This window comes from Bos indicus x Bos taurus, chromosome 11 (assembly GCF_003369695.1).
Source record: "Bos indicus x Bos taurus breed Angus x Brahman F1 hybrid chromosome 11, Bos_hybrid_MaternalHap_v2.0, whole genome shotgun sequence".
In the NCBI taxonomy this organism is placed as follows: domain Eukaryota; kingdom Metazoa; phylum Chordata; class Mammalia; order Artiodactyla; family Bovidae; genus Bos; species Bos indicus x Bos taurus.
Window position 1 is genome coordinate 80,159,364 of NC_040086.1, and position 20,824 is coordinate 80,180,187.

Genomic DNA, 20,824 nt, shown 5'->3' on the forward strand with positions numbered 1-20,824 from the left:
CCGTCTAGTCAAGGCTATGGTTTCTCGGGTGGTCATGTATGGATGTGAGAGTTGGACTGTGAAGAAGGCTGAGCGCCAAAGAATTGATGCTTTTGAGCTGTGGTGTTGGAGAAGACTCTTGAGAGTCCCTTGAACTGCAAGGAGATCCAGTCAGTCCATTCTAAAGGAGATCAGTCCTGGGTGTTCTTTGGAAGGAATGATGCTGAAGCTGAAACTCCAGTACTTTGGCCACCTCATGCGAAGAGTTGACTCATTGGAAAAGACTCTGATGCTGGGAGGGATTGGGGGCAAGAGGAGAAGGGGACAACAGAGGATGAGATGGCTGGATGGCATCACTGACTTGATGGACGTGAGTCTGAGTGAACTCCGGGAGTTGGTGATGGACAGGGAGGCCTGGCGTGTTGCGATTCATGAGGTCACAAAGAGTCGGACACGACTGAGCGACTGAACTGAACTGAACTGAAATCAAGAGCCATTTTAAAAATTGAGATGTAGGGATTCTCAGCCTACTAAAATAAAATCTCCAGAGGTGGGGTTTGGAAATCTATGTTTTTTTAAAACATCCAAATTGATGATAAAGAAGGCAGTCTATATATCAGTATTTAAGAAAGCTGCCATAATTTATGGCTTTGTACATATATCATCTCTAAATGCCAGTAAAATCTTTTCACCAGTCTCTACCTCCTTTAAAGAAATTTATATGTTGTATATACTCTTAATAGAAGACAGATTCCTATAACAAGGGAGAATTCCAATAATAGAAGAAAATGTGTTTTGGGCATCATTCATGTATAACATTATCAGGCAAAATAATCAAAATGTGTACTTGACATTCAGTCTATTAATTTAATTATACATGAACACCACAGAATCACATATACGAAGTAATACATTTAACATTTAGAAATACTGCTTTGTTTCCATTTACATTTCATGAATTAGTTTTTTTAACCTTTCTCATGTGTCTTCAGCATTGGCATCTTTATTGTGGTTAGAGCTATGTTTTGAGTAATAAGAATAGTTGAGTGATGCATTTTTCCAATGGTCACAGAAGGATATGAACTCTTAACACTGGCCTCTTCAAGCAGCATAATCCTGTCCACTTTATTACTTGTCAGTTTATACCTAAGCTGATAATTTTTTAAAGCAATCTTTTCCTTATAGATTATTTTGGTTTTATTTAAACAGGATGAATTAAACCTTGCTGATTCTGAAGTGGATAACCAAAAGCGAGGGAAACGGCATTATGAAGACAAGCAGAAAGAACACTTGGATACTTTAAATAAAAAGAAACGAGAACTAGATATGAAAGAAAAAGAGCTAGAGGTTATCCATGATTTTTTAAAACCTTTTATTTACAACCTTAGTCATGATTATTAAAGTGCGTTTTCCTTAATGTCATATTTCCAAACAGAGACAAGTTGTCTGATGGATATCTGTTTTCTTTGGAGTAATAGCTGTTTCATTGAATCAACAGAGGGAAAGACTTAGGGACTCTCAAAATGTGGGGACTTCATAGACCAACACGAAGAGTACTTTAGGCAGGACTGCCATAGCCCCTTATTGTGCCTCCAGGTGATTTGGAAAATGGCACTCCCTGCTCTGAAATAGTTCCTTACATGCCTAACTTGGCAAGTGCATAGCAGCTTTATGTCAGAAAAATACTCCCTGCCTCTGAGTTAACTCAGGAGTGAGTTGGGCTACAGTCCAGCTCCTCCTTACTAATAACCCTGGTTGACAGTGGAAAGCGGAAGCCCTATTTTTAGAGGAAAGTAAGTTGAAGGCAACCATGGTTTAACCTAAAAGAAGTGGATTCCAGCTTTGTTTTTACATGTCTTAGGAAAATGGTTTCAACTCTGAAACCCATTGTCTGATTTGTTTGACTTAATATACGAATGTCATGAATGGAAATGCTATGTGTGCAAGTGCTTTGGGTTTTTAATATTTTACAAACAGAAGGGTCTTTATGTTTTCAGTACCATTTGGTATTTAGAATCCCTCTTAAAAGTCACAGAAAGCTATGTCTGACCTCAGCATCTGGGGTGCCAGACCTTCATAACATCTACTTGAAATTTGTTTTACTAGAAGGTTATGGAGCTCCTCTAAATTGTTAAAGTTGTGTACACTAATGCAATTTTCTTTTGAAAATTTATGATGACTCTGAACTGTATTCTCAGTATAAAGCTTAGAAAAATAACATTGATATTAAGTGTAATTAAAATACATTTCTTAAATATAAGTTCAGAATTTTACTTTGCATATTTTGGTACAAATAGTACAGTGAATTGTTGTTATCAAAGACGTTTTAAAGTTAAATGTCTGTTATCTTAGGAGAAAATGTCACAAGCAAGACAAATCTGTCCAGAGCGGATAGAAGTGAAAAAATCTGCCTCAATTCTAGACAAAGAAATTAATAGATTAAGACAGAAGATACAGGCAGAACATGCTAGTTATGGAGATCGAGAGGAAATAATGAAGTAAGTGCTTGCTTTTCTACTTTACCATATTATCCATATATATTAGTAAGACAAAAGATATTTATATAAAACCTTAAGTTTGGGTAAAGTGTTTCTATGGCACATGGTTACAGCTTAACTAGTCTTTCATACATGTAATATTAACAATAAATAACTTTTTTCTTTGGAATTATTATAGAACTTATTAAGTGTATTTGAGATTTTATGTTTCATTGAATGACATTTATTTGCTTAATATTTTTTTTTTCATAAAATAGGCAATATCAAGAGGCAAGAGAAAGCTATCTTGATTTGGATAGCAAAGTAAAGACTTTAAAAAGGTTTATTAAATTACTGGAAGAAATAATGATCCATAGATATAAAACATATCAACAATTTAGAAGGTAAGTGCATTAAAAAATATTACCACACACTATGCATTCTTTGTTTTCAATTCTCCCTGTAAACAATAAAATGAGAACTTTCATGATTGAATTAGAAAAGATGTAGTAGTGCTTAGGACCCTATAATTTAATGAGAATTCTAGATTTCAAGGGACTTTTATAAATGAGCTTTTTAAACTTAAACTCCATTAGATGTACCTTACTGGATAACTTATAGATGGCTTTCAGTCTCTGCTTAAATGGGTCATTTGGAAGCTTCTTGGCTCTGAAACAGACTATTTCAGTCTTAGACAATGCATGTTCTAATGAGAGATAATTTTTTATGGGCTTTTTATGGGCCCTGTTGAGGCAGGTTCTCAGTTGATCGCCCTAATCTAGAACCATGTAGCTCCTTGGGTACAGAATCTCTGTTTTGTTCATAGATATATCCCCAGTGCCTACTGTGGTGCCTGAAATGTAGTAGAAATGTGATGTATATTGTTTGAATAAATGAGTACAGGGTCAGAGACACTGGATCTCATTAGTATACCCAGAAATGTGCAGATTGTCAGGGATCAATCAACTAAAATCACAAGCAACAGAAATAAACCAGAGGACAGTTGATAGGTAGGCTTGGCTCTTGATATACTTGAATCCTAGGCAGCCCTAGTGTTTCCACCTAAGCTATTTTTCCTATGGCATCCCCTCAGTAGCATGTTTTTTAACTCTGTTTATACCAAGAACTATTGGAGAAGGAAGTAGCAACCCAGTCCTGTACTCTTGCCTGGAAAATTCCATGGACTTGGGATGCTGGTGGGCTGCAGTCCATGGGGTTGTGAAGAGTAGGAAGCAACTGAGCGTGCATCCCCATACCAAGAACTATGGTCTTAAGACTAGAATTTTTTTAATTTTTATAAATTTTAAGTTTCCCTACTATCAGTTCAGTTCAGTCGCTCAGTTGTGTCTGACTCTCTGCGACACCATGAACCACAGCATGCCAGGCCTCCCTGTCCATCACCAACTCCCAGAGTTTACCCAAACTCTTGTCCATTGAGTCGGTGATGCCATCCAATCATCTCATCCTCTGTCATCCCCTTCTCCTCCTGCCCTCAGTCTTTCCCAGCATCAGGGTCTTTTCAGATGAGTCAGTTCTTCGCATCAGGTGGCCAAAGTATTGAAGTTTCAGCTTCCAACATCAGTCCTTCCAATGAAGATCAGATCACCCAGGACTGATCTGCTTTAGGATGGACTGGTTGGATCTCCTTGCAGTCCAAGGGACTCTCAAGAGTCTTCTCCAACACCACAGTTCAAAAGCATCAATTCTTCGGCACTCAGCTTTCTTTATCATCTAACTCTCACATCCATACATGACCACTGGAAAAACCGTAGCCTTGACTAGACGGACCTTTTTTGGCAAAGTAACGTCTCTGCTTTTGAATATGCTGTCTAGGCTGGTCATGACGTTCCTTCCAAGGAGTAAGCGTCTTTTATTTCATGGCTGCAGTCACCATCTGCAGTGAGGGGAAATTCAAATAAAGCCATAATGGGAAATAGGCTTTGCTTGTTTGGCCATATTCCTTAACTAAACAATAGGTGGTTAGTTTTTGAAATGTGTGTTTCAGTTTTATATGCATGTTATTAGAACTTAAAGACTTTCTTATTTTTATTCTTTTGAGGCAGCTTTTAAGTCTTGTTAGGTAGGACCAGAGCAGTCTTCGGTCAAGGACAAATTTTTTTATTACCAGTGAAGCTGTGCTTTTCTGAGTCCTCTGTTGATGCACTGTGAGTTTACTCCACTCATACCTGTGGGAATGTGAACTGTTCCTGGCTCTGAGTGACCTCAGGGGTTGTTTCTGCTGCTTTGGGGTGTTTCTCTTGCCAGCCTCGGGCAGTATTCCCACACTGCCACTGATAAGGTTACTTAACCTGGGGATCTCCCAGCCCCTCTGTGGTTCTCTAGAGCTCTCTCAGTGCAGCTCTCTCTTCCCCACACTCTGCTTGTTGAACCGGAGGGCCTGGGCCCCCCCAGATTCCTAAACGGGGCTTCTGGGTGCCACCTGGGTTTTCACTGCCCTTTTACTCTTGTTATTGTTCAGTCACTATCATGTCGAACTCTTTGCAACCCCATGGACTGCAGCATACCAGACTTCACTGTCCATCACCATCTTCCAGAGCTTGCTCAAACTCATGTCCATCCAGTCGGTGATGCCATCCAGCCCTCTCATCCTCTGTTGTCCCCTTCTCCTCCCACCTTCAATCGTTCCCAGCATCAGGGTCTGTCTTTTCTAATGAATGAGTTCTTCACATCAGGTGCCCAAAGTATTGGAGCTTCAACTTCAGCCTCAGTGCTTCCAATGAATATTCAGGACTGATTTCCTTTAGGATTGATTGGTTTGATCTCCTTGCTGTCAATGAGACTCTCAAGAGTCTTCTCTAACACCACAGTTCAAAAGCATTAGTTCTTTGGCGCTCAGCCTTCATAGTCCAACTCTCACATCCATCCATGACTGCTGGAAAACCATAGCTTTGACTATACGGACTTTTGTCGGCAAAGTGATGTCTCTGCTTTTTGATATGCTGTCTAAGTTTGTCATAGCCTTTTTTCCAAGAAGCAAGCATCTTTTAATCTCATGGCCTTTTACTCTTAATGTGAAAGTAATTTGTGGCATCACTAAAGTATTTTCTGTTAAAGTATTGATCTTATAATTTATTATCTTGATATGTTTCTTCACCCCTGACAAGTTTTACATTGTTTACCTAATCTTGAGAGGACAATAGAGATGGTTAAATTTTTTAAATTGTTTATCTCTTTACACTGGAGAACCTTGTCACTTTCATGAGGACAGTGTTTTAGATATCCCATAAGTGGACACAGTTGAAAAATGCATATCAGTATTTCAGAAGGAAAGTTAACAGAAAATTCTGAATACCAGCTAGCAATAGTTATTGTGGCAACAAAGGAAAAACTGAAACTATCAGTATTTTCAAATGTGGAAATGTAATGCAGTTTAGGAAGGGCTGTGGATGTGACTGGTGATAGAAGCAAGGTCTGATGCTGTAAAGAGCAATATAGCATAGGAACCTGGAATGTCAGGTCCATGAATCAAGGCAAATTGGAAGTGGTCAAACAAGAGATGGCAAGAGTGAATGTAGACATTCTAGGAATCACCAAACTAAAATGGACTGGAATGGGTGAATTTAACTCAGATGACCATTATATCTACTACTGCGGTCAGGAATCCCTCAGAAGAAATGGACTAGCCATCATGGTCAACACAAGAGTCCAAAATACAGTACTTGGATGCAATCTCAAAAACGACAGAATGATCTCTGTTCGTTTCCAAGGCAAACCATTCAATATCGCAGTAATCCAAGTCTGTGCCCCAACCAGTAATGCTGAAGAAGCTGAAGTTGAACGGTTCTATGAAGACCTATAAGACCTTTTAGAACTAACACCCAAAAAAGATGTCCTTTTCATTATAGGGGACTGGAATGTAAAAGTAGGAAGTCAAGAAACACCTGGAGTAACAAGCAAATTTGGCCTTGGAATACGGAATGAAGCAGGGCAAAGACTAATAGAGTTTTGCCAAGAAAATGCACTGGTCATAGCAAACACCCTCTTCCAACAACACAAGAGAAGACTCTATACGTGGACATCACCAGATGGTCAACACCAAAATCAGACTGATTATATTCTTTGCAGCCAAAGATGGAGAAGCTCTATATAGTCAACAAAAACCAGACCGGGAGCTGACTGTGGCTCAGATCATGAACTCCTTATTACCAAATTCAGACTGAAATTGAAGAAAGTAGGGAAAACCACTAGATCATTCAGGTATGACCTAAATCAAATACCTTATGATTATACAGTGGAAGTGAGAAATAGATTTAAGGGCCTAGATCTGATAGATAGAGTGCCTGATGAACTATGGAATGAGATTCGTGACATTGTACAGGAGACAGGGATCAAGACCATCCCCATGGAAAAGAAATGCAAAAAAGCAAAATGGCTGTCTGGGGAGGCCTTACAGATAGCTGTGAAAAGAAGAGAAGCGAAAAGCAAAGGAGAAAAGGAAAGATATAAGCATCTGAGTGCAGAGTTCCAAAGAATAGCAAGAAGAGATAAGAAAGCCTTCCTCAGTGATCAGTGCAAAGAAATAGAGGAAAACAACAGAATGGGAAAGACTAGAGATCTCTTCAAGAAAATTAGAGATACCAAGGGAACATTTCATGCAAAGATGGGCTCGATAAAGGACAGAAATGGTATGGATCTAACAGAAGCAGAAGATATTAAGAGGTGGCAAGAATACACAGAAGAACTGTACAAAAAAGATCTTCATTCCCAGGTAATCACGATGGTGTGATCACTGACCTAGAGCCAGACATCCTGGAATGTGAAGTCAAGTGGGCCTTAGAAAGCATCACTACGAACAAAGCTAGTGGAGGTGATGGAATTCCAGTGGAGCTATTTCAAATCCTGAAAGATAATGCTGTGAAAGTGCTGCACTCAATATGCCAGCAAGTTTGGAAAATTCAGCAGTGGCTACAGGACTGGAAAAGGTCAGTTTCATTCCAGTCCCAAAGAAAGACTATGCCAAAGAATGCTCAAACTACTGCACAATTGCACTCATCTCACACGCGAGTAAAGTAATGCTCAAAATTCTCCAAGCCAGGCTTCAGCAATATGTGAACCGTGAACTTCCTGATGTTCAAGCTGGATTTAGAAAAGGCAGAAGAACTAGAGATCAAATTGCCAACATCTGCTGGATCATGGAAAAAGCAAGAGAGTTCCAGAAAAACATCTATTTCTGCTTTATTGACTATGCCAAAGCCTTTGACTGTGTGGATCACAATAAACTGTGGAAAATTTTGAAAGAGATGGGAATACCAGACCACCTGACCTGCCTCTTGAGAAATCTGTATGCAGGTCAGGAAGCAACAGTTAGAACTGGACATGGAACAACAGACTGGTTCCAAATAGGAAAAGGAGTACGTCAAGGCTATATACTGTCACCCTGCTTATTTAACTTATATGCAGAGTACATCATGAGAAACGAAGTGGAAGAAGCACAAGCTGGAATTAAGATTGCCAGGAGAAATATCAATAACCTCACATATGCAGATGACACCACCCTTATGGCATAAAGTGAAGAGGAACTCAAAAGCCTCTTGATGAAAGTGAAAGTGGAGAGTGAAAAAGTTGGCTTAAAGCTCAACATTCAGAAAACAAAGATCATGGCATCCGGTCCCATCACTTCATGGCAAATAGATGGGGAAACAGTGTCAGACTTTATTTTTGGGGGGCTCCAAAATCACTGCAGATGGTGACTGCAGCCATGAAATTAAAAGACGCTTACTCCTTGGAAGGAAAGTTATGACTAACCTAGATAGCATATTCAAAAGCAGAGACATTACTTTGCCAGCAAAGGTCCGTCTAGTCAAGGCTATGGTTTTTCCTGTGGTCATGTATGGATGTGAGAGTTGGACTGTGAAGAAGGCTGAGCGCCAAAGAATTGATGCTTTTGAACTGTAGTGTTGGAGAAGACTGTTGAGAGTCCCTTGGACTGCAAGGAGATCCAACCAGTCCATTCTGAAGGAGATCAGCCCTGGGATTTCTTTGGAGGGAATGATGCCGAAGCTGAAACTCCAGTACCTTGGCCACCTCATGCGAAGAGTTGACTCATTGGAAAAGACTCTGATGCTGGGAGGGATTGGGGGCAGGAGGAGAAGGGGATGACAGAGGATGAGATGGCTGGATGGCATCACTGTCTCGATGGACATGAGTCTCAGTGAAATCCGGGAGTTGGTGATGGACAGGGAGGCCTGGCGTGCTGCGGTTCATGAAGTTGCAAAGAGTCGGACACAACTGAGCGACTGAACTGAAACTAGGAAGGGAATTGGGAGGGAAAAGAATAAAATACAGTTTTTCTAAAGAAAGGAGTCTTAAGTTCTTTAGGAACAAAGACTTTAGGAAAAATAGCCAGTTGCCTATCACCCAGATTTTATTTTCTAATTAACACTCCCCACCAAAAGGAATCAAGGCTCCATGGAGAAGTGGTTAATAATATGGAGCTGAGCAGGGAAGGTATAGATGCCAGAAATGTAAGGAAGTGCTCCCCAAAATGTAGAGTCATGATGAAAGGACATAGGCATCTTGAAAGAGGCTCCCACTGGCAAACTGTGGGACAATTTGAGGACCACAATAAACAAGAACAGTAATAGATGGTGGGGTTCCTTGGTGGCTGTATGGTAAAGAATCCACCTGCCAGTGCAGGAGACTCAAGTTCGATCCCTGGGTTAGGAAGATCCCCCAGAGAAAGAAATGGCAACCCACTCCAGTATTCTTGCCTGGAAAGTCCCATGAACAGAGGAGCCTGGCAGGCTACAGTCCACGTGGTCACAAAAAGTTGGACACAACTTAGCAACAACAAATGAATGATAACCCAGTGAATAAAATAGCAATCTGACTGCATCCTTATAAAAAGAATGTAAATAAATAAATGAGGAAGAAGGGAAAGGTCTCCCTGACAGCAGGATGCCATCTGATAAATAAATGGAGTTTGTATTGTGTGAGGCAGTGTGTAAGGTACTGCAGATACATGACTGAGAGATTGCCCTCGCCATTTTTGCTACTATAAAGTTAGGAGGAGACAAGCTAATGAATAGGCCATTTACCACTATCTTAACACTGCTAAAGTTTAATCCTCTCAAGGGCATGATTTATGTCTTCTGTGTTAGGGTGATATTTTGTATAAATTAGTTGATTGATACATTCATATGGACTGCCTGTAATACAATGGATTTTATTCTATATGGGACATTTTTATTCATCTTATAGATGTTTTGTTTATTATAAAATGAATTGATAAAAATATGGAGACATAAATATAAAGACAAGGACAAAATCACCTAAAATTTTACCTATTTAAACGGGCACAGTGTTAACACCCTGGCGTATTTTCATCTGGTCTTACATGCTGGTTTAAAGCTCATGCTGAATCTACAGTTCTCTAAAACTTTGTAAACTTTTTAATGTGCCCAATGTCTTTTTTTAAGGTGTTTGACTTTACGATGTAAATTGTACTTTGACAACTTACTATCTCAGCGGGCGTATTGTGGAAAAATGAATTTTGACCACAAGAATGAAACTCTTACTATATCAGTAAGTATCTTAACTCTTTCCATGTTAGTCATTAGGAGGATAACCTGCTTCATTTCTTTTTCTGGGCGGGGGGCTTCATTTCTTTTGATGATAAGTTGATCTGTTGTCATAGGAAACAAAAGAACTTATTTTTAAGTTAAAGATAGTTTTTACCAAAGTGTTGAAAATTAAATTAATTCTACTGACTAAAGCTGCTGTTGTAGCTCTTTCCCTTCCCCTCTGCGGACAACCAGATTATTTTCTTATGGTGATAATTAAGGACTTTTGTTTTCAGTGGTAAATGTTTACCATCTTTTCTCACTCCACTGGCTCCTTTTTAAAATTCATACAGCGTGTTAAATTTTGTGGGAGATTATAGAAAATCTGTAATTATTTTCAAAAGCAGTTTAACCACTAGATGTCACTAGAAATCAAGTAACAAAAGTAAAAACAACTATTTCTTGGCACTTAGAAATATTTGACAAAAAGAAACGACAATCTGGTTAACAGTAGCATCAAAAACAATAAAATACCTAGGAATAAATTAACCAAAGAAGTGAAAGCTCTATACAGTGAAAAGTATAAGACACTGACGAAAGAAATTGGCAGAGACACAAATAAATGGAAAGATAACCTTTATACGTGAATCAGAAGAGTTGATATTGTTAAAATGTCTCTACCATCCAAAGCTGTCTATAGATTCAGTGCGATCCCTATCTAAATTCCAAAGGCAGTGTTCACAAAGAGAAAAAAACAGTCATAAAACTTGAATGGAACCAGATAAGACAGTAGTTAAAGCAATCCGGAGAAGAAAGAACAGTCTGAAAGCATCACATTTCCTGATTTCAGGCTGTGTTGCAAATATGTAGTAACCAAAACAGTAACCAAAATAGACATACAGACCAGTGGAACTGAATTGTATGTTCTTGAATTGTATATTCTTGGCTTCTTTATCAAATATTAGTTTTCTGTATTTGCGTGGGTTTATTTCAGGGCTCTCAAATTCTATTACATTGGTCTATTTGTCTATTTTTATGCCAGTACTTATACTGTATGTATATTTGAAAGTTGCTCAAACAGTAGATCTCAAAAATTCTCACCGCTGAAAGAAAAAAAAAAAAAGGCAACCGTGTGAGTTAATGGACATGTTCACCTTATTGTGGTGATAATCATTTTGCAATGTATATGTTTGTGTCATGTCCTATACCTCAAAGTTATGCAATGTTAAATGTTAGTTTTATCTCAATGAAACTAGGTGGAGGCAATAACGGTTTTCATTTCCCTAATATTAGTACTCTTATTAAGCTTTTACAATTTTGGTATGTTAGACCTGGTTAAGGGGAGAAAATGTTTTCAATTAGATTTCTCACAGTAAAACAGAAGCCGCTGTTATACAGCTTATATTTTTACTTAAAATATTTTAAATGGAATAGATGTCATTTCCAAGTCACTGACTGATTTTGTTGCTTATCTTCATTTTTACTATAAATTCATCCTTTTTAAAATGGTAGCCAACCACTTCTGTAAAGAAGTTAATCTGACTTTTTTCTGCATTTTGTCTTTTGTTACCTCCTTCAAGGTTCAGCCTGGAGAAGGAAACAAAGCCGCTTTCAATGACATGCGGGCCTTATCTGGCGGTGAACGTTCGTTTTCCACGGTTTGCTTCATTCTTTCTCTGTGGTCCATTGCTGAATCTCCTTTCAGATGCCTGGATGAGTTTGATGTCTACATGGTAGTGTTAACTTTTAAATTCTCGAGTTTTTCTCTTTTTTTGGTGGTGGTTTGAAATGTGTATTTTGAAAGGAAACTATTCGTTTGTTAGTTCTTCTCAACAGAAAAGATCCTGCTCTGTCAGTTCTGTCTGTGATGACTGGTAGGGAAGAGCTAAAGAATCCCTGTTCCTTCCCTTACTAACACACCACACTGCCTGGCCCCATCCTGGACTTGTGCTCTTTTCCCTCGTTTATTATGATAAGCAGTTCACCACCCTTGCTGTGACCTTCACACCACTGTTGTCTCCTTTCCTGTTCAGCCACACTTTTCAAAAGAACAACCTCTGTAATGTGAGGAGCAAGAACATTGGACTTTGAAGTTAAAAAACTTAACATTGAGGCCTGCCTCTGTCACCAGTTACCCAGGTGACTGTGGACTCAGTATCTGTCCTCTTCAGGCCTCAGTTTCTTCATCTATAAAATAAGATCCCTAGCCTTTCCTCCCTCACAGGGTTAGAGTGAGGCTCCAGTGAGGTCTGCCTCACTGTGGTTCAGGCACATCGTAAGCCTCTCACTTCAGCTGTTCATCCTTCATTCACTAAACCCACTGCAATCTGAGTTTGGACTGCAGTACTGCAGCGAAACTTGTTTAGCAAGGATCATAAATGAACGTTAATTCTTTGAAGTATTTGTACCACAGACTGAGCCTCCATCTCTTGAGCTGTGTCTTCTTACGGGTTTCCACACTCCTCTTTGTTCTCAACGTGCCAGTCTGTCCCCACCACTCCAGCTCACGTGCCCTTAAATGTTTAAGGTCTTCTTTGTTTTTTACAGTGGTGTGAGTTTCCCTGGATATCATGTTCTGCCTACTCCCCCACCTGTCACACACACACACAGTCCACAGTCTGGTACCTACATTTGCTACTGTTGCTGCTAAGTCGCTTCAGTCGACTCTGTGCAACCCTATGGACAGCAGCCCTCCAGGCTCCTCTGTCCACAGGATTCTCCTACACTGGATTCCTACCAAATCTAAGCATCTCGTCTAACATCTCTCTTGCCCCCTGTGAGACCTCATCTAGTGAACAACCTACATCCCAAACTCAGCATGTCTGAGACTGAATTGGTTTTCCACTCAAAGCTTTTCTTTTCTTGAGTTCCTTTCTTTGATTATTCACAAATTGCCATTACCAACCCAACACCTGACTGCAACACCAGTGATTTATCTGTGATTCTTCTTTCCTTGTTACACATTAAGTCTGACCTCTGTCTCCTCTTCTATGATTTCTCCCTAGCCTCTGCTGCCTCTGTCACCTCTTCTGTCCTCAGCTCTTGCTCATTGTTTTGTTCCTTGTCCAGACTTCCAGACTTTAATCCTGTTCCTTCTCACTTTCTCCTCACCATCTTGCCAGGTTTCTGTTTCTAAAATAAATCTAATTGTGGTCACTCCCTTGTTTAAAAGTCTTTGGTTTAATTCTGTAGGGTGACTTTGAGACCCTTTATGGTACTGTATCCATCTACTTTTTCAGCTGGACTAAGCTGTTTGTGATTTTCCAAACACTGTGCCCTTCTTCCTTGTATGTCACACTCTGACTCATCTTTCAAGACTTGGTTTGGATGTCACCTTTATGTAGCTCCATACCGCCACCCTGCAGACAGGATTAGGGACTTCTCAGTTTCCTCAGCACCACTTTATATCAACTCATGCAATTGTATATTTTTATATTTTATAGTATATAATGTTCACCCACGTGGTGCTAGTGGTAGAGAATCTGCCTGGCAGTGCAGGAGACGCTAGCAACAGAGGTTTGATCTATGGGTTGGGAGCATCCCCTGGAGTAAGAAATGGCACTCCACTACAGTATTCTTGCCTGGAAAATTCCATGGGCAAAAGAGCCTAGTGGACTATAGTCCATGGGATCACCAAAAAAAGAAGAGACAGAACTGAACACTACTACTATATAATATTCAATATATTATACACATTTTATTATTATGTATTATATTTATTTAGCTTTCATTTTGTTGCATTCTCCTATTTTCATGTCTGAATCACTCACCGAATTATTTTTTAAGTTATCAACCATGTCTTAATCATATTTCTACCTCTTAATGCCTAGTACATAATTAGGATTTTAGAAAATGCTTATTTGCAAATCAGAATTCATATTTGCAGACCACTTCAGTGGGTTTTTTCCTGTGCTCTCATTCCTGAAGATTAAGAAATTCCTTTGAGATTTGGATTCAAAGCTGATTCACAAATCATAGATGACGATTGCTCTTTCCATACAGTATTTTTGCCAAAATGCCATTATGCAGTCTTACCACGCATATTATTTTTCATATTTAATTCTGAATATTTCTTTCTCGTTCAGAGACTTAGAGGTTTTTAATCGGAATGACATTTTGCCTTGTTGAAATTATTCAGAAAAATGTACCCAAGTTTGGAGAACCAGTCTAAACGAAATGAATAAATATTTCTTGGTGCATTGGCAGCTTTGTTATTAAACGATAGACTTCCCTCCAGGCATTGTTTTGAAAGGACAGTATTCAGTTTGGGCAAGCCCTGGTTACTTTTGCACCTTAAGTTAGACTACAGATCTGCCAATGGAAGAATTTCTAGAAAAAGAGCCACTGAGCAGTATAGCCAGGATGCTGGGCCGTTGTCTGCCCTCCATAGTCCAGGTTCTAGACCACCATACTGTATGGCCACGTGTGGTTTCATTTGCTTGTGTTTTCATATTTGCGGAGTTTTCATGGAAGGGGAGAGATACTTCCATTTTTATCATTTTTTATTATTTAACTCAGAAGATGTAAATACAAAGTTTAATTCATTTAGTTTCACAACCTATTGTATATAAACAGGCATTTTTTCCCTATACACTGATGTGCTGATTAACTTATTTTAATGATTCAGTTGAGAAGTTAGTCTATAAATTCGAACTTATTACTATTGTACAAATTGTAGAAGGTGATAAGAACAGAGTTTTTAAAACACCTTAATCATTGAGGGAAGATTTAAGAGATTTAATAAGTTTGAATCTGGTCACTTTTGATACCATTCTCCTAACTATTACTGTTGAAATTAGATTCACTTTGCAACAGCTAATTTTGACTATTTTCTGATTATTTTAATTGTTAACTGTATGGGAGGCAAGGAGCTATACTTAAAAATACTTAGACTATAGAAATTCCTGAAAGTTATTTTCCCTAATAATTTAGATACTGGGTTTCACAGTATGTAAGAGTTGCTTGACATTGTAGATAATGGATGATCCTTGGATAAAAATCCAAGGGTGTGTAAAATCCAAGGCTGCTTCCCCAAGAACATAATTGACACAGCAGCAGCTCTAACTTCTGTGTCTGTTCTCCAGGATATGGTTAACCGGAGGATTGCAATGGACATGATACTCAAGATGGCAGATTCCCAGCGCTTCAGACAGTTTATCCTGCTTACCCCTCAAAGCATGAGGTAACTTAAAATTTCTTCTATGAATACGTATATGTATATATATGTCAAGTATATAAAAGGAAGTAAGAAATCCTTTATATTCTTAATTTTTTAATGCAAATGCATAAGTGATCAATAAAAACAAACCCCTAAACTTATTCCAGAGATTGAAGGTAGTTTTTCCGTATTAGATATTTAAAATACTGTTTGTGTTAGCTTCCTTCCATAATAGAGGAGGTTTTATTTGAATGTGAATATTTACTTTTTAGTATTTCTGTCTTGAATCTGCTCTTCTGTGGTAATCAGGAACCAACTAATATAAAGTAATTTTAGTAACTTAGTTAGACGAAAGAAATAATTCATAGTCTCCCTCATCTTGAATCTTATTCTGGTGACTTACAAGTCTTTCTAAATAAAGAATACTACTTTGCTATCAATCAGCATTTATTAGGTACCTGCATGGTGTCAGGCTCTGTGTCACTTAAAGTTGATATTCTTTCTCTAAAATGGTCACTTGATCATTTGGGGGTTTAAGTTTATGACAGGGAATATTCAGGTGACTCCTTCCTGGCTAGATAAGAAGAGTAAGAGAGTTAGATGTTATATAAATCTCCTTCATTTTCTTTTTCCTCCAAAGTGAAAACTCATGCCATTAATCAGGAAGTTAATTTTTGAAAATGAAAATTTATTTCCTTCTTGTAAATTATATTTCTCCTAGAATTTCAGATATCAGACTTATATCCCCTCCCCCATTAGCAGCCATTTGACTTATATTTTCATGAGGTAGTATTAGAATTTTTTTTAATATGAAAAAGTTTACTTGGAAATTGGAGTAATTAATTTTGCTTCTTTTAGTTCACTTCCATCAAGTAAACTGATTAGAATTCTTCGAATGTCTGATCCTGAAAGAGGACAAACTACATTGCCTTTCCGACCTGTATCTCAAGAAGACGACGACGACCGGAGTTGATTTGTGACTTAATACGCCATGTCCTCATGTTGAAAGACATGTAAAGGGGAAAAGCATCCAGGACTATTTAAAGTAAAATGAAACAAGGTATTCTAAAGTAAAAGAAGCTCCTTTATGTATCTGACATTATGTATCACAAAACATGTAAATAAGACCAGCCACAACCAGCGATTTAAAATTAACAGTTATCTTACTTTGAGAAAACCCAATTTCATAGTACTGGTTTTAAATCTTTTTGTTTATTATTTTAACCATCTACTTTTATAGATTCTTTTTCAGAAGTTTCAAATTTTGTACATATGTACATGTACATATCTGTTAAGTTTGGGTTCATTTCTATAGTATTTTGTAAGAATTAAAATAAACATTTGAGCATCTGATTATATTTAGTTTTGCTTTTCCAGGATATTACATTATTCTCATGGCAGGGGGTAGGGCTGTGGGCAGGGACCAGCTTCCAGTAGATTTATTGTCTGTTTTGTGCTTATTAACGAGGAAGGACCTACACAGGACCATAGAAACCTTGGTCACAACCACTGCATCAGTTCAGTTCAGTTCAGTCGCTCAGTCGTGTCCGACTCTTTGCGACCCCATGAATCGCAGCACGCCAGGCCTCCGCATAGGTCATTGTTAATCCTGGAGCTACGATTACAGATCTGGACTATAGTTTTAATTACTGTGTTTCATCACATTTAATATGCTATTAAGGCACTTTCTCAGAGCACTAAAGCACTGCCAACTCTGACACAGTGCCTTTCCCTTAGTCCTTGACCATCAGCTACTCAGCTAAGTGTCCAATCTGTGTCGGAACCGGGTTACAACCCACTTGTGCCCCCTGACTTGCAGTGTGCTTGCTCTCTTTAGAGTCCCTTGGTTTGCAGTCCAAAGTCTCTTGAGCTCTGGCTTTGCTGAGAGGATGCAGGTCAGAGGGACTCTGCAGACCATGCTGAGAAGAAGGGCTGGGGAAACAGCCGCAGGCAGCTCCCCCTGGAGCAGAGAAGCGACCAAAAGTCAAAGGACTGGCTGCTGGGGGCGGGGTGGGGTGGAGCGGGTGTCAGTTGTGAGACACATCCTGATTTAGAGTTGTTAAGAAGTGTGCTGCTTAGAATGATAAAATAACAGCCTGTTGTAAGCAATTGTGTTTATGAACGCTTTTTTTTTTTTTTTAAAGAAAACATGAGTAGAACGCCTGTTTGTATTCTTACGTTTGATACTAGGATTACTGCTAACCTTTTTAAAAAGACGTGCATATCCAACAAGAATTCCCTCTATTGCTAGCAGTAAATATTTATGAAGTTAAAAGGAAGTATTTTAAGAACAAGGCAGTATTTTAAAAGCAGCGACACTTCTGTAGTTACTGAGAAAAATTGGATTTTGTTTTGGGTGAGGGGAGGGAGTCGAATGTAGTCCTAAGCAGAGATCAATTGGTAAATGAGAAGTCCAAAACTGTGCTTTTGTAATCTAAGAATTTGCAGAAAGAGGAAACATGCTGAATGTTTTAAACATCCCCCACTTCCAAGACAAAGTCTGATTTTTTTAAAGTTACATTTATAATTCATTTGTATCAAAACTATTTTAACATACATGTGCTTTTTCAAATAAAAAAAAAAGTAGAATATACCAAATGCATAAACTTTTATCATCTACACAGCTTCAGTGTCTGAGTTTTTGTGGTCATTTTTTAACGTTATGGTTCTTAATACAAAATGGGAAAACTCCTCAGGTATCCAGGCATCTCTTGTTGAGCTGAAGATTTTTCATTGCTTTGGCCTTACAGAGTTTTGGTTTCAACTATCATAAGTGAAAATATTTTATATTTTCAATTAATATTCTAATTAATGATAATATTAATTAGAATAAAAAGAAATTGCTTCTTTAAAATATGTGTAACTTCTAAAATTAAGACTTTATATATATTCAAAGTCATGTTTCTGTGAATTGGGGAAGATACTGTAATTGACAAAATCAAGCCTCTTTGTGAATACTGACTTGAATGCCTCATACAGATGACTCTTCCACTCCTGATTTATCATCAGGGCACCTATGACTGAACCGAGTCATAAAGTCTTGGGAAACAAGGAAGAAATGCTTCCTTGGGCTTTTAAATCCTACCTTCTCAGAATTTTGGGGTGAAAGTTGCTCAGTTGTGTCCAACTCTGTGAGGCCATGGACTGTACAGTCCATGGAATTCTCCAAGCCAGAATACCCGAGTGGGTAGCCTTTCCCTTCTCCAGGGGATCTTCCCAACCCAGGGATCGAACCCAGGTCACCCACATTGCAGTCGGATTCCTTACCAGCTGAGCCACAAGGGAAGCCCAAGAATACTGGAGTAGATAACCTATCCCTTCTCCAGCAGATCTTCCCAACCCAGGAATTGAACTGCAGTCTCCTGCATTGCAGGTGGATTCTTTACCAACTGAGCTATGATTAAAATCATTCTCAAGTAAACCAAGATGTAAGTAATAGTGTTTCTCATACTGATGATCAGTCCTAGAGATTCAGGGATCACATTCTTAAGTATTTTCCCTTCTCCCTTCTTCCCATCACCTGATGCCTTTTTGCATGTCTTCAAAATGTCTAGGCTGTTTTATGTGGAGATCTACATGTTTTATATGGAGATCTAAATTTTTATTTGGAGTTCTGCCTAAGAAAGTATTGCCTGTAACTCAAAACCTGGATCAGAATTGTTGCTGACTGTGATGAACATCAAGTGATCCAGAGTGCCTGATTAGAAAATTTCCTGAATACGAATTACATGTGGTACAAATTATGTCCTGAGTCAATAGTTATCTGGTTAGATTTTTTACTTTATGCATCTACATAGAGGTCTGTACTTTGCATCACTCAGATTTTCAGAATAGGTTTGAAACTTGTAGCTCTAAAAGTTACTGATATTTCATGATTTTGAACTAAGTACCTGTGGGCTTGAAGGTATATCAAAATATTTTTTTGTTATTATCTTTAAGGAGTTTTGTTCTTTAAAGAGTGAATATAAATTAGTTGTTTCTTTGAGTTGGCAAATGAAATTTTCTTAATTTTATATAATATCAATACCATGTGCTAGGGACTATTTTAAGCACTGGTAATCCTACTGTAATACAAAATCTACCTTCATGGAGCTTAAAGTCTAGCTAGAGAAACAGTACCACATGTTATTTCAGGGTATGGTCATTGCTATGAATAATAATAGGGTAAGGAGTTAAGACGGAGAGGAGAGGTGTTTTGGATGGAGTGTTAGGAAAAGACTTGGCAGAAGCTGATATTTAAGCAGAGGTCTGAAGTAAGAGAAGAGCCATGGAAAGATGGATGTAGGGTTGACACTTCGAGGCGAAGATGAGTGCAAAGGCCTTACTTAGTGCGAGAATGAACTTCACGTTTCAAGATCTCAAGGCCAGAACTTGGTGAGTGTAAGGAATGAAGTTCATAGGCAGACAAGTAATATGGTTTGAGGTCCTGGGCAGGTTTTCAGACCTAGTCTGGAGGTCATTTTCAAAGAATCTCTCCACCTATGACAGGAGTTAGAAGGAGTTAGGAGTTTGGGCCAACATGGAAAGAGCAAACAATCTGGAGGCTTCTGCCATGATCCAGGTGAGAGGTCACAGGGGTGACTTGGACCAGATAATGAGGATAGAAGCATTCGGATTTGAAGTTCAGAGGCAGTGGGACTTGCTCATGAGAATACTGTTGACCCTTGAACAATGCGGGAGTTCAGTTCAGTCGCTCAGTCGTGTCCAACTCTCTGTGACCCCATCAATTGCAGCACGCCAGGCCTCTCTGTCCATCACCAACTCCCGGAGTTCACTCAGACTCAACGTCCATCGAGTCAGTGATGCCATCCAGCCATCTCATCCTCTGTCGTCCCCTTCTCCCCCTGCCCCCAATCCCTCCCAGCATCAGAGTCTTTTCCAATGAGTCAACTCTTCGCATGAGGTGGCCAAAGTACTGGAGTTTCAGCTTCAGCATCAGCCCTTCCAAAAAACACCCAGAGCTGATCTTCTTTAGAATGGACTGGTTGGATCTCCTTGCAGTCCAAGGGACTCTCAAGAGTCTTCTCCAACACCACAGTTCAAAAGCATCAATTCTTCAGAGCTCAGCTTTCTTCACAGTCCAACTCTCGCATCCATACATGACCACAGGAAAAACCATAGCCTTGACTGGATGGACCTTGGTTGGTAATGTCTCTGCTTTTGAATATGCCATCTAGGTTCTAGGTCATAACTTTCCTTCCAAGGAGTAAGTGTCTTAATTTCATGGCTGCAGTCACCATCTGCAGTGATTTTGGAGCCCAGAAAAATAAAGTCTGACACTGTTTCCACTGTTTCCCCATCTATTTCCCATCAAGTGATGGGACCAGATGCCATGATCTTCATTTTCTGAATGTTGAGCTTTAAGCCAACTTTTTCACTCTCCTCTTTCATTTTCATCAAGAGGCTCTTTAGTTCCTCTTCACTTTCTGCCATAAGGGTGGTGTCATCTACATATCTGAGGTTATTGATATTTATCCCGGCAATCTTGATTCCAGCTTGTACTTCCTCCAGCCCAGCGTTTCTCATGATGTACTCTGCATAGAAGTTAAATAAGCAGGGTGACAATATACAGCCTTGATGTACTCCTTTTCCTATTTGGAACCAGTCTGTTGTTCCATGTCCAGTTCTAACTGTTGCTTCCTGACCTGCATATAGGTTTCTCAAGAGGCAGGTCAGGTGGTCTGGTA

At 39.0% G+C, this 20,824-nt stretch overlaps 1 protein-coding gene across 1 annotated transcript in view; it reads left to right on the top strand.

The window, feature by feature from the left end:
• The window catches only part of SMC6 (structural maintenance of chromosomes 6), a 75,110-nt gene extending 57,350 nt beyond the window's left edge, over positions 1 to 17,760 (top strand). The window contains exons 21-27 of the mRNA XM_027556019.1: positions 1,189 to 1,326; positions 2,332 to 2,477; positions 2,735 to 2,860; positions 9,896 to 10,001; positions 11,560 to 11,712; positions 15,064 to 15,161; positions 15,996 to 17,760. Of these exons, the coding sequence (XP_027411820.1) occupies positions 1,189 to 1,326; positions 2,332 to 2,477; positions 2,735 to 2,860; positions 9,896 to 10,001; positions 11,560 to 11,712; positions 15,064 to 15,161; positions 15,996 to 16,110 (882 nt within the window). The 3' untranslated portion in view covers positions 16,111 to 17,760. The remainder of the gene's footprint in view (positions 1 to 1,188; positions 1,327 to 2,331; positions 2,478 to 2,734; positions 2,861 to 9,895; positions 10,002 to 11,559; positions 11,713 to 15,063; positions 15,162 to 15,995) is intronic.
• The last annotated feature ends 3,064 nt before the right edge of the window (positions 17,761 to 20,824 follow it).